The sequence below is a fragment of the Penicillium crustosum genome (assembly GCF_028827405.1).
Source record: "Penicillium crustosum strain IBT 35664 chromosome Unknown utg000002l_segment0_segment0, whole genome shotgun sequence".
NCBI classification, from domain to species: Eukaryota; Fungi; Ascomycota; class Eurotiomycetes; order Eurotiales; family Aspergillaceae; genus Penicillium; species Penicillium crustosum.
Window position 1 is genome coordinate 8,984,653 of NW_026623123.1, and position 16,289 is coordinate 9,000,941.

The following is a 16,289-nucleotide window of genomic DNA, read 5'->3' on the forward strand; positions in this document are numbered from 1 at the left end:
ACTTTTCCTCAATTTATTTCTCATTCCGACCTTCATGCCATTGCTTCCGATGAATCTTCAACTCCGATCAACCATGTGGCACGCAATCAACCTGTGACAGCTTTCAACTACATTCCTGGCCCTCGGGCTTCCCATACAAGCTCCACAAGGTGTCCACTCAGTTTTGACCGCTCTTAATTACACTTGCAACCCTGGAATCTTCTTTTCCCTTCCCCAATTGAAGCAAAATAGGGGGTTATATACGTTTTATTTTCTTATACATTCGCCAGCGTTGGACTCGGCGCCTTTCACTATGTCAGCAACGCCTCGAAAGCCTGGAACTCCCGGCAGTTCCAGCAAATCATCGACCGCAGATCCGCAGTCCAACAACGGGTCCACACGAGGGCATGCACGCTCGCCCAGCGCAACCAACAGTCTCAACCGCTCCCCCTCCTTAAGAGGTTCAACTCCTGTCTCTGCGCGCGCAGCTGCAAGAAAACCTGGCCGTTCCAATCTCAGCATGTCAAACGTTCCACGAGTTTCCAACGACCCCTCCGAGGAAGAGGCGCGGGCTCAGAATGCCGCCCTCATCGAGGAACTGCGGGCACAACTCCAGAAGGCCGAAAATGCTTCCGAACAATACCAAAAACAGCTCGGCGTCCTGCAAATGCGCCTCGATGAAGCGATCAGTGAACAAACCAAGTTAGAGGATCAGGCGCATGAGCGTGATAGTCGGATTGAGGCCCTTAACAGTGACATTCGGGACCAGGGTCGTCAGATCCGGGATCTAGAACAGAACCACGAGGCGGAGCGGAATGCTATGCTCCAAGAGAAAGAACAACAGATTAGTCGGGAGGAAGAAATGCAGGCGACTATTCAACGTTTGAAGGACTCGGTGGCACAGAAGGAGCGCATGAATGCAGAAGGGGATCGCAGCCAGGTCTCCCGATCTTGTAAGACACCCATACTCCTACACACGCCGCTGATTGTATCCAAAGACTGACCTCCCGTATAGCGAGCTTCCGCAATCGATCTTCCCCGGACGTGGATGGTCAATTTGCGCCCTCATCCCACATCGAGCGCAGCCCGTCCCGCAACAACTCTACACTTCTCCTTCAGAAAGACAAACTCATCGAGTCATTACGCCTCGAACTGGCTGAATCACAGATCAAACTCGTTGAGATGGAGAACGCTGGTGGTGGCCGCCAGCGAGAACTCGAGAAAGACTTGCTCGAGGCCCGCGTGGCCAACGCTCGCCTGATGGAAGACAATGAAAGCTATCAACTTCTTCTCAGCGAGAAGACCCTGACTGGAGACTTTGCCAAGGGCGAATTCATGCGAGATGCCAACCCCACAAAGGAGTCGGCAGGTGGTCTGGGGTCCTTAGCCGATGAGCTTGAATCGGTGGATGAGTCGCCAGAAACCGATGCCGCTCAACCGGACGGAGAGATCAAGGCTCTCAAAGATCAGAACAAAGCTTTGACACTCTATATAGAGCGTATTATCAGCAGACTGCTTATGCATGATGGATTTGAGCACATTCTGGACTCGAATGACGAAACCTCTACCACGAAGACCGCGGGCAGTGAAAAAGAGCTTCCCCCAACCCCCCCGGAGAAAGATGACGGTTCTTCACAAAGTCTCCTACAACGAGCGAAGTCGGTTGTCGGTGCCCCAACTTCCCGCCCTTCAACCCAACCTCGGTCGCGTCCAACCAGCATGCTGCCTCCACCGCAACCATCTGGGAACAACCCCAACGAGAACCCCAACACTGCGCCAAGCATTCCATTCCGTACGCAGTCTGTGAGGGCTAGTCACCGTCGCAGCCGCTCAGAACAAGTCGATCCACATGCCGCGAGTGTCGTTGGTCACATGTACCGCGGCGGACGCAACTCGGGCGGACCTATCAGCCCGACTGCAATGGGACCTGGATCGCGCCAGAGCATGTTCTCTGGAGCCGCCAGCTATATATCCAGCATGAGCCGTGCACCGTCTATGTCCAGCCAACCCGAGCGGTTTGGTCGCAGCAGCTCCCCTAGTGTCACAAGTGATCCCCACGGAGATACAGCCTCTACCGGAGCTACCTCTAGCCCTCCTCGATCCAGTAGCGGCATGAACAACTACACTGGAGCAGTGATGCAGCAAGACAAATTGCGCCCTCTACGCCTTGTCAGCGAAACCGCTAGAATCAAGGAAGAGGAGGAAGCGGCACGCAAGAAGGCAAACCGCGCGAGCTGGATTCCGTGGTTGAATCGCTCCAACACCGATGAACCTGCACCGCCGCAGTAAGCCTTGTTTCCCGGGCAGTATGATTTGATGTGATCTTAAACTGGTCTTTGACCATATTTTTAACATACCCATACCCCCTCCCCTATGATGCACATAATGCAATCTCATGCCTTTGAATGTTCACCTGTATCTCAAGGTCCCCGATTTCTCATGTTTCCTTTGACGCGATCTGATCACGATGTTTCCCCATGCGATGAGGTTTCGAAGGGAGTCTGACACATCACGGTTTTTGTTTATCTTGATATATATTATTCCCCATGTCTCCTTCACGATGATGTCTTTCCACTCATTTTATGTCATATCCTCAAATCTTGAGGTGTATATCTTATTCCAGTACTGTAGTATTTCAATTGAGGACAAAGCCCAACGAATGGCTGGTTATATCTCCATATATGCCAATTTGCCATCATTACCCCGGTAATACAGCAAACGACTAGAGCACAAATAAACCGAAGCCGCCTGCGTACTGGCACTAAGTTGGAGAAACAAATATGCATGAGTTTATTCCCAATCACGTACACAGTCTCCAGTTCACCCGCATAGTACACGGAGCTCGGACGGAACAACATTAGTGCGTCTCCGCCTCCGGCCAGATTGGCGGTTGAGAGCATCAACAATCACAAGGACAGTATTTCCCCAATTGCTCCCAACAATAATCACCATGACCGGCTCTCTCTCTCTCTTCTCCGTCAATGCGGTGCTTGTCATGTCCGCCGATGATGGCTCCCGCATCTACGCAAAGTACTTCTCGGCACCACACCCCCCCGCCGGCGCTGCACCGAACTCAACTGACTACCCCGGTGCCAACCCCTACCCCACCGTGAAGGAGCAGCGTGCTTTTGAGAAGGGCCTCCTCGAGAAGACCAACAAGTCCTCCAGCGATGTCATTCTTTACGATAACCGAATTGTGGTCTTCAAGATGGAGAGCGACGTCATGATTTACGTTGTTGGAAGCGCCGACGAGAACGAGGTGCTGCTGTACAATGTTGTCCTGTCACTACGGGATGCTCTGGGAATCTTATTCAAGTATGTTATGTTTTGATCGTAACGGGGAAATTTGTCGACCGGTGCTAACAAGATCGTCTATCAGGGGCGCAACCGACAAGCGCACTATCGTCGAGAACTACGACCTCGTCTCCCTGACTATTGACGAGACCATCGACGACGGAATCATTCTCGAGACGGATCCCGTTATGATCGCTTCGCGTGTCAGCCGCGCACCCGCTGCAGATGCACCCAACATGAAGAATATCGATCTCACGGAACAGGGCCTAATGAACGCCTGGGAGTTCGGCAAGCGGCGTCTTGCAGAGGGATTGCGACAGATGTAAATGGAACATCAAATTTTGTGTTGTGTTGGAGGGCTATGATGTGTTTACGCCCTCATTGGAGCATTTCTTGACTGTTTTCTTTTTCCCACCTGCTTTTCTTCCTGGCTGGTCCTGGCGCTTCATGGCTTTTCTTTTTTTTTTGTCTGCACGACTTGGTTGTTTCCAGGCATCGATGACATAGACCTGTTTCTTTTCATTCTAGCATCTTACAAAAGGTCTTGGCTACATCATTGTGTTATTGTTCGATATTGACAATGTTGGCCCGGCGCACCGCATAATTCATGATACTATGTTCGAGAGACTAATATGTGCAATGAGAAACTCAATAGCCTCGTGAGCATTTTTGAAGATTTTTATTGCGCTCAAGCCTGGATGAGGGACTGGCGTGCATTCATCTCTTCAAATTATTAATACAATCAACCAAATGGACTAACAGGTCTCTCCTTCGGCGGGGGCAACATCGATTATTTTTCTGGTAGAACCAAAAAGCCGGGGATCTAGCTTAGAAATGGTTTCTTCGTCGAGCTTTTCCAGAGCAAGGTCACCAGGAGTTCGGCCCTCATTATCAATAGCATGCGGGTCTGCATTTCCGTGATCAAGGAGTGCCTCGATGGCAGCAGAATGTCCATTCATGCTAGCCAGGTGCAAAGGGGTGAGTCCCATTATATCGGGTGTTGTAGGATTGGCGTTGACGACTGTAAGTAGAAAGATCACGGTCGAAGAGTGTCCATTCATAGCCGCTCGATGCAAAGGAGTCCAACGCAGGGAATCCCTTGAATTGACATCGACCATGTTGGAATCAAGTGGCTGTTGTGCTGTCAACTCAAGGTCATTTTGAGCGGATAGATGTAGTTGCTGGGGGTGGGACCCCTCGAACATCATCATGTCATTCATCTTTGCACGCTCTAAGAGGACTCGAATCATTGCACCGTGTCCTTCACCCGCAGCAATATGCAGTGCATCTAGAGTCATATCTCGTTCTGTTGATGTCATGGTTCCGGAATCAAGCAATATCTTGATCAAAGATGCATATTGTTTCTTTTTTGCGGACCACGATAGTAGTTTGTCGATATCTTCGTCGTTTATGTTGAGGCCTAAGGGTACCCTTCGGTCTAAAAGTCTCAGTAATAACCTGTGCATGGCTTCGGGGAGGTCAAAGGCGTGGACAGCATGGTATAGCCAGAATGATACTGCATATTTGCGGAAGTAGAACTGTTCTTCTGTAGGCTGATTCTGGAGCTTCGTCTCTGCAATGATCTTTCCAATATCAAAGCCAGACCCTTTGCGGGATCTGAGGAGTTTGATTGCCATATTCCGGACACCAGTTGATGACTTGAGTGTTGAGAGGATCACCTCTGAGGGAACGGACCCAGTTTTTAGCTGAGGTATTACGGTCTTTGAAACTCGAGTTTCAAATACGCCGTAGTTGAGGTAGGTGAAAATGATGCTTGCCATCATTTGATGAGCGTCATCAACATTGACTAGGGTTTCGGTCGAATCTTTGAATTCGCCAAGAAGGAACTGTTTCACACTGTGGTGGACAAGATGTATAGTAAACTCTTCCTCATCAATAGCGACAAGACTGCCACAAGAAGCTAGGGTGTTGTGCATATTGTTGAGAAGTCTATCCGGATTCCAGTTCAAATCACCAGGAACTACACATAGCGCCTCCCGCAGTTGCTGGAGAGTGAGTGGGGTTTGGGCCACAGTCAGAATGGCCAATATCTCCTTTTGGCGGGTATTTTGGGATTTTGACCGTAAGGTACGAGAGAATGTCGCCGAAAGATCTTTCGGCAGGTCTGCGAGAGCTTGGCGGATCTCTTCGTCACTTTCCATGGTGCATAAAGACTCGATTTGGAGAGCTACCCAAAGGAACATCCCCTGTGATCCTTTCAATAGAGCGTCTTGGATTTCTAGAATCAAAAGAGGGCTGCCGATTGTGAGCTTTCCTGATTCGATACGACTTTCCAACTCTGTCTCGATGAAATCCTCAATGTCGGGTGTGTTGTTTGGAATCGCTGTGACAACTGGCGCAGCAAGTCGTGCGAAGTTGGTCTTGAGGGGGCTCTCATTTGGATCGTCACGAAGCGAAATGCAGAGGAGTATTGCAAGTGTTTCACTTTGAAGATCTGATAGTTGTTGGATCAGGATATCTCTTTGATGCACGTCGAGCTCGTCCAATCCATCAATAACAAGGAAGAACCTCCTACTTAGTCGAAGAGGAGCGAGAGAGCTTGAAAGAAGGCCCATTAGCCTTTCCATGGGTTCAATTTGATGCGTTATGTCCAAGTATTCTGCGGCAGCCGTGAAGTCTGATATATGGTATAGTAACTGACGAGCTAAGGAGCCAATCACCTCCCGTGCTTTGAGACTCTCAGAGACGTCATGTCGGCAAAAGAAATATGCCACATGGGTCAGTTCGTTCCCAATGTGGAGATCGTCCACTATATTAGCGAGCAGAACCGATTTCCCAGAGCCCAACTTTCCAGTGTAGACGAGGGTGGAAGAAACTGGCATGCTTTTCCAGTTTTGATATTTGGGGCTCTCTCGAAACAGATTAGTGTTTCCAGATTTGCGAGCCTGCTTCCACGAGACGGTGCAATCATACTGGGAGCAGAAATCTAGCACTCGTTGTTTCGTTTGAATCGCTTGCTGATATGCAGTTGATTTCTGGAATATTGATGAGACTACTCTGAACCGAGAATTGTGTTCGGCTTCGTCCTCAATTCCCTTCGCCATTAAGAAGGCGACTTCGGCTTTGATTGTCTTTCCCCATGACTCTAGCTCTGATTGATATGTCTTCAGATCCGAGTCACCAAGCGCGGAGGTCAATTTCCCGAAAATTGACTTGCGTGTAAAACTAGTCATTTCATGGCAAAGGCGTACGATCAAAATGAAATATTCACAAAGACAAGATTGCAAATCCTTTGACCGAGGATAAAGTAAAGCCATCTTTTCGTAGCGTGGGGCAAGACGGCCAGCGGTCATGAATATCCTCGACAATTGCTCTAGATAGGAGGAAAAATCGAGGACTAGTAGAAGCGAAATACGCACTATTGACCAGACACCACATGCAAGCAGATTTTGAGATCCACCGACTATGATATCCCCCAAAGCAGCGAATTGCTGGGTAGCTTGTAGGACGTTCATAAGTCGTGGTCCCAAGCACCGGCGTCTCCTTTCCGGGACGCGGTCAATCTCCGCGGTAAGTTGCATGACATCTTGAATACTAGGTGGAGATTCAATTGATTTAGTTCTCCAGGCACGGAAACTTGCTTTTTGCTCATTGGACAGTTCGGCTTCGAACTGTGACACAGCCTGTGCGAGGCGAACATCCGGCTTCAAGCGTGGGGCCGAGCTCAACGATTGTGACATGTCTAACATGCACTCCGATTTGATTTATGGAAAGGACTGAGTATAGGAGGGCGCGATTAGGACTTGGTCTAGCGCTGACATTGAGACTGGCCAAACATTCCGAGACATTTAGGGCGGGGAGTCGTATATATGCTAGCGCAGTGCGGGCTTTTGTCTTATTGGCTGGTATTGCAAGCACAAAATCGGCTTTGTATGTGATTTTTCAAGTTAGTATAACTTGATAATTAATTTTAATAAAGATTTTTAGTTACACTGCTTTGTACGTATGTCCTTTTTACCGTCCAACATCCATAGATACAATTTATGGTTAGTAGTTGGACATATAATTCCAGCATCATCCCTCATGGTAAACACAGCCTCAGACTTTCCGCGAAGGGCGAAATGGAAAGCCCTTGCTGCGTGATACAGATTTAGCCCCCCTTTCGGGGTACTAAAGTTTCTCGTATGTGATTATGGGAGAGTACTGGAGATTGAAACGTGGTCCAGGTAGGCCAGTGGTCAATTCCATCGGTGCGGTTGTCAAGTCCAAACTTCTCGGATCTCATTCGTTCCGAGGAAAATAATTTGATCGTACGTCGAAAAGGACAGGTGCTGTGTAAAAGGTGACCAGATTCCGGAACATATCCTAGGTTGTGGCCTAATGCGCCACACATCCATCTCATCAGTACCTCGCCAAATGGCTAAGTCGTCCACCGCTGATTGCCTAGGACATTTGCAGCAAACGCGGATCCAGATTCCGCTTGCAGGGCTAAATAAAATAGCACTTGCCGCGTGGTAATTGTCCCCCTTTGGGAGTCATACTAATTGTCGTACATGACCATAGGAGAGTACTCCAGAGTCCAAACACCTTGGCTATCAACCTTCCGTAGAAATATTGTCTCATTGTAGGTCGATAGAGAAGCACGAGTAGTGATCAGGGCTCGCATATAGCGGGCGACTTGTCCTGTAAGATATATCAGTAAATTGATAAATTGCGAGTATGTTGTATATGATATCATACATACCTAGGATGTGACGAAGCCCGTCATTATCTCCCTCCTCAAACATCCAGACTCCGATCTTCAGCATGTCAACGTGCTTTGGGCTCCCCAATGACTTTGATAGCGACTGGCATTGATGATGACCAGACCTAGAACCTTTGCGTATGTGGTTTGTGCAGCTGGACTTGCCGCGTTGAAGTTCTTAGTTTGTACGCTATAGCCCTATGCCTAAAGGCATTGCGTGACTGCTCGCCCAAGGTGTTCATTCAAACGCCCCTGTCGGCCGGTCTCGTCTCTTAGTACCAACTGTTTATCCAAGACCGAGTTGCCTGCACCGCACAGGCTGCAAACCATTGCAGCCTGTCGATATGAGTCTGCTCATCCAAAGCTCCAAGAACCCGGCTGGTTGTCGATATTGGATACCGTGTTCCTTCTAGTAATGCTTGCGGACAGTACTCTGAGTATATTGGATCATCTTCTGCAAAGAGCAATACGGAGGCTGCGAAAAGATGTAAGCTCGGTACATCGCAGGATTTTCGAGGTTGATACAACGCGCCTTATGAAAAATCGACGCATTATCTGATCCCCTTACCTGGTCTTCGAGGCTTGCTAGTAGGGCGATCGTTTATTACTTCTCCCGACCTTATATTATCGATTTGTCGTTCTTGTCGCCATCCGGGTTCGTTAGACCCTACTCGGAGGGAGTGGAAGAGGCTCGAGCAGCAGTTCTTGGGCTTTGAGGCGTGTCTTTGAGACGGGTTATGCAAGGCACTTCCTAGGCGGCTCTTTGTTGGACTCATCGCGCCTGATTACCTGACTTGGAGTAAAGTGGGACGTGTAGCATCCCCGAGGGTTATTGAAGACGTTTCTCGTGAATGGCATTTGGCAAGTCTGAATCCTGACTCGGAGTCTGTCAATAATGGTGGCCACGGTAGCTTTGTGGCTTCGTGTTTTCGTATGGCCTAGCCTTTGCTTAGTCGTAACCGTGGCTCAATTCGTACTCGTGAAAAACGCTCGCCTGCATGATATGCAATTTGAGGTGTGCCTTAGCAGTCGGGGTCGCACATTTCATGTGATTGGCTGGCAGACTGATATGGGGACAAGTTGGCTTTGATTTCTTTGGTATGTTGGTCAATGCAGGTAATCCTCCAATGAGATTAAGAGGTCAGTCTCACGTTGGATCGTTTTCGGATCATGGATCTCACCAGATTTGTGGAGTGATAAGAGTGTATGAGGTCATAGTAAAGGTGAAAACATTGATGAGTAGAGTAATGAGAGATGGATATTGATGAAGCAATATCTCAAACTGGCTGAGAGAAGGCTGACCGAGTAAACTGGAGGACACGTGCAGGGAAAGGCAAGATGGGGAAGACCCTTCGAAGTAGTTTCCATACATCAAGAAGTCAACCTGACGAAAAGTACCAACAATGCGACTTAACTGCGAATGATACATCTAGATAGGATAAGCTACCTACATACTAGGTAAGATTCATCAAATCTCACTTTGCTCTTATTTTTTATGCGACTAAGTATGCCACTGGTTCATAACTCTCTCATTGATTCATATTTCCAGGCATTACTTTAGATCTACTCTCACTTTGCAAGTATGCGAAGGTATATCCTGGCTAAGAGTAGGAAACTACATAATTACCTAGTTATTAGTAGTATTGAATGCTTCCCCAAGATCTGTTCTAGGAGTTACTTAATATGATTCACTTGTCGTAAAGGTCAACTTGGAAGGTACGCCTATTTAAAAGGGAAATATAAGCTTATATTTATAGGGTGTAAAATTAAAAATTGGTCGTGCTATTATCTAGCTTAATGCTTGGTATTGTGTTGGGTTTGATACTGGGTATAGCGCCCAAGTTCTATCACAGGAAGTGAAGTGTGACAAGGAGTGACTTATTTCTGTTAGCTGTTTGCACACAAAGCCCAGGTACCCATAATTTTGTCAAGTTCGAGATAAAGATGATGGATTAGAAGGTCCAAGTATTTAGAATCTGCAGTATAGAGAATGAAAATAGTAAGCTACCTTATTCCGTTATTTTTGGAGGGTTTTCCACTCCCTTTTGAGTATTATTTTCAAAGTCTATTTTTGTCATCTTCGCCCCATTATTATATAGGTAGTGTAAAAGGTAAAACGTAGGCTACAGCAAGGCTATACAACATGTGAACTGACTTTTCTCTTATACGATTTGAGTGTATGGTTTAGACCTTGAAGTACAAAGAATATAAGGATAAAATCTACACCGTAGAGAACTTGAGCTTTGAGATGCTAACGATTAAAAGCCTACCATTTGGAAATGCTAGATAAGAGTTCAAAGTATTAAGATAAGATAATCTAGAGAAATGATGACCGGTTGTCCAAAGCAACCTTGGAATCATCAAATCAAAACTCCCAGCCCTCCATGTTACCTTTGTAATCTATTTTCCAGTCAAAATATATCTGGGGAGGCCTAGCAAGATCGAAATCTGGCAACCACGATTTGTAGGAGTCATCCCGGTTTCTTTTGGCCTTGAAAGGGAGCGAATCCCGGAAACCAACGAAATACCTGTAGCGATATGTTAGTTGAATACCTAGGAATATAAGAAGAAGAAGAAGAAGAAGAAGAAGAAGAAGAAGCATACAGAGCATCGGAGCTCGCGTTCTAAATCAAGTTAGAAGGACCAGGCCTCTGGGGGAAACATCCCATGTCCATAATCTTACTAATGATCATCATGTCGTTAGCCTTCCGAAGGTACCCGATAGTAGTTGAGATATTGTTTGCTCACGGAATCTCTCGAAGGAAGGACTCACGGACACGCTTTCGTTGATCGGGTGTCATATCCCAGTACACAGATGCCGATTTGTAATCTCCTAGGCATTTTCCAGGCACCTTCTCCCACACAATCCATGTGACATGTCCACCAGGAACTGGTCCGTCGGTAGGTTGAGTGTCCATTTTGTATCCCAGTAGTAGAGGCGTATTTCTCGAGCGATTGTCGGTGAGGAATTGGTATGTAATTAGCTCCGGGGGTGTGAATTGAGTTGCTTCTTTGGCGAGGGTAGCTTTGTCCACGCGGTCATAACCAGTACGTGGAACTTGAACGTAAATGCGCATAAAGCCCTCTTTCCTATCGGTAACATTGTGGCATTAGAACTGAGCACATGCGTAAGAGTCAACTTTCTTCTCATCAGTTTTGTAGCTATGCTCGTTGACATGTTTGTCGATCACCCATTGCGAGGGAGTGGGTTTGTTGAGGGAAATCTTGCTGCCTTCACGCAGCACCCTAGAAAACCAGGATGTCGGGGTAGTCATAATTCATTTGATGAGAGGTACAAGTACAAAATTCTGAAATCTGACCATAGGAAATGAGAGGTGAAAGGATGGAGCTGAGAGGAGGAAGATAGAGAGGAAGATGTAGAGTTGGATATGAAAACAAACTTTAGTCGTTGGTCACATGCGATGCGTATGTAAATATGTAGAAACTATAGGAACTAGCAGACAAACGAAGGACAGCATATCTATTTTTATCTATTTTTATCTTCATCTTCATATCAGCACTTAGCACATCCAACCACCATCCACATTGTACACAGCCCCAGTCACGAAGCTTGCCTCTTCACTAAGGAGAAATGCGATCACAGTTGCAATTTCCACAGGCTCTGCCTGTCGTTTTTGTGCTGTCTTTTGCAAGCCACGCTTCACATCCTCGGGGTCTTCACTAGCGGAAAGGGGTGTATTGACAGAACCTGAACGGTTGGTTAACTGATCTCAAAATATGTCACAGAAGAAATACTCACCCGGTGAAACACAGTTGACTCGAATATGTTGATTTTCCTTTGCTGCCGTCTGCGACAGACCAATAACAGCAGCTTTGCTAGCGCAGTAGGCCGAGACACCGGGTGCACCCATTTGACCAAACACACTTGCAGCAGAGACCTGTCATAGGCAAGGCTTCAGCATTATATCTTGCAAACCCAACACCGGGATGGGACTTACGATGCTACCACCGGCCTTCATTGCGTTCAGCTCAGCCCTCAGGCAGAAGAACACTCCGCGTGTATTCACAGAGAAAGTGAAATCCCAATTCTCATCCGTTTCCTCTGTGATTGGGGCAGCAGGTGTGATAATTCCGGCCATATTCACAGCACCGTCCAACTTGCCCAACCTATCAACAGTCGACTGGATCCATCCATCCACTGATTTTCTGTTGCGCACATCGATAACCGTGGTCATATGCTTTTCGCTATTTGGGAGGGACTGAATAGCTTGTTCCAGGGCCTTCTCGTTGATATCGGCGAGAGAGATCATTGCACCTCGACTAGCCAGAAGTTTTGCCGTGGCCAGCCCCATTCCGGAGGCTGCGCCGGTGATAGCGATCTGGGTGAGATATTGTTAGCATAACATATCTTGATAGATCACGGATTGATACTTACCACTTTATCTTGGAAAGATGCCATTGTTTTAGACTACCAGTTAGATCTTCACCGATGAGGAGAACGGAGGTTGTAATACAACGATCGTGAAAGAGAATTGCTACATGTTGAATTGCACACTACCACATACATATTTATAACAAAACCTAGAGTCTACCTTCCAAGATTGAATATACATCAATTGATATTATTCCACATGTAGAACGTGTATACCTAACTAACTAGATAGTCCCATGTAATAGGAAAGTGACCGCGCACCGTCGAAATAGGAAGGTTTCCGCTATCGGCGATCGACTGATCCACTTTTCCCCCACTGACTCCCGAGGTCCTATGTACAACACTTTCCTTGTTCAATCACCACAAGATGGCAGATTCAATTCAAGAAAGTATGCACGAGGCTATTACTCACACCCGTTCCTTTACAGGGTGTGCTACAGTATGTTTGGTCATCTTATTGAGTAATAATAATTTATTCCTAACTTGGTGTACAGTGTCGAAGTCGACATGTCAAATGCGACGAAGGACGCCCAGAATGTTCAATGTGTCAATATTTTGGGTTGTCCTGTGGCGGATACAAGAAAGACATCTTCTTCGACTTCGAGGACTCATCCCGCAGTCATGGGGTCCGGTTTCGTCGACCATTGTTTTCACTTAAAGAAAGAGAACACATGAGTCAATGCCTTGTCTCGAGTGCTCCTCCAAAGACGACCCTCAAAATTATATCCAACATTGATGAAGAATGCGAAAAGGCAACAATTTCGGATGAGATCGAGATCCATCAAGGTCCATTCGGGGTGTTTAGATTGAACCAAGATCAAGACACCCTGCCTTGCGAACCAACTGTGAACGACCATCAAGAGACGCACTCTAGTTCCCCAGAAGATGTGATCCCGCTCAACAATTCTTACTTGCCTACATCCGAGTTGCATCTGTCGCCTTGGTCCCAAGCATTGATGCAGTTCACATTTGATCAAGCAGAGAATGTTCCAAGTTCACCTTTCCCGGGATATCTAGACGCTATGCTAGATCAAGGTGACGTGGAAGATGATCCAGCACCACATGAATATTCAGCCACATCATGCTTTCCAGACCAATCTTACAACCAGCCCATATCACCCACCTCATTCACCTCCTCTATGGGTACCACCAAGGCCGTGCCACAAGATGCAGTGTTCCTTCTCAAGCACTATGTCTCGGCTGTAATTAGCCTGATGACCCCCCTCCGACACTCCAAAACCCCCTGGCACGTCCTTTTTATACCCCACACCAAGAGCTGCCTCGCTGGCTTGGCTCTCGGAGATTATATGAGTGATGCCAGTTTGTGTGCATTTTATGGAACATTGGCCATTAGTGCATTCAGCCTTGGAGGAGTCTCTCGATCCCAAACGTGGAGCGAAAAGGCCATAATTTACAAACAGAAAGCTCAACAACATGCAAGAATGATGCTCACGACCGCCTACGATGTCCCGAAAGTAGCGAAATACAAATCAATCTTGATGGCACTGCTCACCATGGTCCAAGTGACAATGTTCTCAGGGAACAGAAGGCAATCGGAATATTATTTTGTGGAAGCCGAAAAGTTCATTCGCTTAAGAGGACTCCCACGCAAAAAATCTCGAAAAGTCCGATTGCTACATCACTGTTATGTTTTTGAGCGCATCATACATGAGAGTGTCTTCATTTGTGGAGCAAACTCAAGACAGCGTCATCGCGTTCACGCGGCGATTGAAACGAGTGGACTGGGAAACTACAGCCTTGACAGTCTGTCATTTCGACTATCGGGTTGGAAGAATTTAGACCAAGAAATGATGAGAGTGCGCGGACAAGAGGAGGGCGAGAATGATCTGCATCTTGAAAGACCTGGGTTCTGGTCTGACACTCTCTATCCGGAGATATTTGGTATCCCTGAAGCTTGGGTTCTTCTTCTATCTCAGGTTGTTAGATTAGGGAAAGAAAAGGATGCGGCAGAAGCGGACGATGCGTCCAACTGTATTAGCTTGAAAGAGTTCATTGGCCGCGCGAAGACCCTCGAGGACTACATCAACAACCTACCACTACCCAGCCTGGAGAACATCCAATCCGAACTCGACCATGAAATCATAGAAAATATGCTTAATGCCATGCAAAATGCACTGGCAATATACTTCTACCGTCGAATCCACGACGTGGATGCTTCGTTGCTCCAGAAAAAGGTCTTGGGAGTCTTGGATCGTCTACTACGCTGCGAGCATAGAGACTCCAGCGTAGTACATGGTTCAGCAGGATTCATTTGGCCTGCATTTATTGCGGCTTGCGAAGCCGAGGATCCATTGGTTCAGGCATCATTCTCCGACTGGTTTGGGAATTCGGCACGCCGCAGTGGCCTATCTTGTTTTACAGAGACGTTAGCCAATATTCAGCGAATTTGGCAAGAGAAGACTTGTTCTAATGGGAAGAGTATAACTTGGTTGGATCTGATGAAGAGTACTGTGCCATTACAGCAGATATTTTAATTTCTGATATGGTCGTCTGCACAATAAATGAGCCTATAACCCTGCTTTTGATGAACCATCTTGATTTGTAAACCTGGATATTATGATTTTGTATATAGAGTATGATAACGATAGTTCCGTGTTCTACCCACCTCTTTTTTCCATTCTGGTCCCAAACGTAATGTTAGCACTTCCGCAATCTGCCTGTGTTATGCTGACTCAAATCCAAGACGACAATCAGCTGCAACAACCCCGCACTAAGTATGATTATCAGTAGTACGTGTGCATCTAGTATATAATCTATAAAGATAGGAAAGCAGGCACGAGGTGTGTTGTCATAGGTAGGTTGCACAGCTATCACCAGATGCGAGTTAGGCAAGTTTCCGCGACTACCCCACATTCATCCAAGGAGAAAAAGTATATGTCCTATTTGGGGAGAGATACCAAGCTGTCATTGGTATTATTTAGGTCGTTCCGTGGAAGTCTATATAAGCCGTCACTCCTTCGTCGCTTTGTTCTTTTCAGCTAAACTCACTCTCGCTGCGCGCATCAACAGACCAACCAACTCCCCCAACACTCACATACCACCTAACATGGACGTCCCTGGAATTGCCCTTATTACAGGGGGCGCCTCAGGCATTGGCCGCGCCTGCGCAAAGACATTCGCCCGAGATGGCGCCTCGGGAATCGCCCTGCTCGACATCAGCCCCGAAGCCCTAGAGGTCGTCAAAGCCGAGATCGAAGAACAACAAAGCAAAGCAGGAGCAACACCATGCCGAGTCCTGACCTACCCCACCAATATCACAGACGAGAACCGCGTCAATGAAGTCGTCCAGGAAGTCGCGACGACATTCGGCCGACTCGACTACGTCGTTAACGCAGCCGGAATCGCAATGAAGCACGCAGGCGGAGCTGCATTCTGCGAAACATCCGACTGGGAGCGCATCTTGAATGTCAATCTCACGGGCACATTCTTTGTTCTGCGCGCTGCTGCCAAGATCATGTTGAAGCAGGAGCCTATCAAGTCCTCGATTGATGGCAGGCCACTGCAACGTGGCTCAATTGTCAACTTCTCCTCTATCCAGGGTGTTGCTGGAATTGCGTTGTCGACTGCGTACACTGCCACAAAGCATGCGGTTATTGGGTTGACGAGAACTGCCTCTGAGGATTATGCTAAGGATGGGTTGCGCATCAATGCTATCTGTCCTGGGTATACCGAGACCCCGTTGACAACCAAGTCGCCTCAGATCCTGGCTGCTATGGAGGAGAAGGTTGCTAATGCCGTTCCAATGGAGCGTATGGGTCAGCCGGGGGAGATTGCCGATGGTGTTGTTTATTTGAGTGGTGGGCGGGCCTCTTTTGTTACTGGAACGGCATTGTTTGTGGATGGCGGGTACACCCAGAGATAAATTAGCACGCATTTATATATATTGTTCGGCTCTAC

The 16,289-nt window shown here is 47.4% G+C and overlaps 8 protein-coding genes across 8 annotated transcripts; 4 read left to right on the forward strand and 4 right to left on the reverse strand.

Moving 5' to 3' along the window:
- Positions 1-292: 292 nt before the first annotated feature.
- On the forward strand, positions 293-2,268 carry N7487_006929 (uncharacterized protein; the record flags this gene model as incomplete). The annotated part of the gene is made up of 2 exons (XM_056874676.1): positions 293-932; positions 995-2,268. 2 exons carry the CDS (start codon positions 293-295, stop codon positions 2,266-2,268), a joined length of 1,914 nt encoding a protein of 637 aa, XP_056732396.1.
- A 661-nt stretch (positions 2,269-2,929) lies between these two features.
- On the forward strand, positions 2,930-3,599 carry N7487_006930 (coatomer subunit zeta; the record flags this gene model as incomplete). Its single annotated transcript, XM_056874677.1, has 2 exons — positions 2,930-3,294; positions 3,359-3,599. The coding sequence occupies 2 exons, from the start codon at positions 2,930-2,932 to the stop codon at positions 3,597-3,599; spliced, it is 606 nt and encodes a 201-aa protein (XP_056732397.1).
- Positions 3,600-4,028: 429 nt separating this feature from the next.
- On the reverse strand, positions 4,029-6,983 carry N7487_006931 (uncharacterized protein; the record flags this gene model as incomplete). Its single annotated transcript, XM_056874678.1, has 1 exon — positions 4,029-6,983. The coding sequence occupies one exon, from the start codon at positions 6,981-6,983 to the stop codon at positions 4,029-4,031; it is 2,955 nt and encodes a 984-aa protein (XP_056732398.1).
- A 791-nt stretch (positions 6,984-7,774) lies between these two features.
- On the reverse strand, positions 7,775-8,042 carry N7487_006932 (uncharacterized protein; the record flags this gene model as incomplete). Its single annotated transcript, XM_056874679.1, has 2 exons — positions 7,775-7,917; positions 7,979-8,042. 2 exons carry the CDS (start codon positions 8,040-8,042, stop codon positions 7,775-7,777), a joined length of 207 nt encoding a protein of 68 aa, XP_056732399.1.
- A 2,680-nt stretch (positions 8,043-10,722) lies between these two features.
- Positions 10,723-11,055, reverse strand: N7487_006933 (uncharacterized protein; the record flags this gene model as incomplete). The annotated part of the gene is made up of 1 exon (XM_056874680.1): positions 10,723-11,055. One exon carries the CDS (start codon positions 11,053-11,055, stop codon positions 10,723-10,725), a length of 333 nt encoding a protein of 110 aa, XP_056732400.1.
- A 444-nt stretch (positions 11,056-11,499) lies between these two features.
- Positions 11,500-12,398, reverse strand: N7487_006934 (SDR family NAD(P)-dependent oxidoreductase; the record flags this gene model as incomplete). Its single annotated transcript, XM_056874681.1, has 4 exons — positions 11,500-11,687; positions 11,739-11,877; positions 11,938-12,318; positions 12,375-12,398. 4 exons carry the CDS (start codon positions 12,396-12,398, stop codon positions 11,500-11,502), a joined length of 732 nt encoding a protein of 243 aa, XP_056732401.1.
- A 340-nt stretch (positions 12,399-12,738) lies between these two features.
- On the forward strand, positions 12,739-14,866 carry N7487_006935 (Zn(II)2Cys6 transcription factor; the record flags this gene model as incomplete). The annotated part of the gene is made up of 2 exons (XM_056874682.1): positions 12,739-12,810; positions 12,866-14,866. The coding sequence occupies 2 exons, from the start codon at positions 12,739-12,741 to the stop codon at positions 14,864-14,866; spliced, it is 2,073 nt and encodes a 690-aa protein (XP_056732402.1).
- A 572-nt stretch (positions 14,867-15,438) lies between these two features.
- On the forward strand, positions 15,439-16,254 carry N7487_006936 (SDR family NAD(P)-dependent oxidoreductase; the record flags this gene model as incomplete). The annotated part of the gene is made up of 1 exon (XM_056874683.1): positions 15,439-16,254. The coding sequence occupies one exon, from the start codon at positions 15,439-15,441 to the stop codon at positions 16,252-16,254; it is 816 nt and encodes a 271-aa protein (XP_056732403.1).
- Positions 16,255-16,289: the final 35 nt, after the last annotated feature.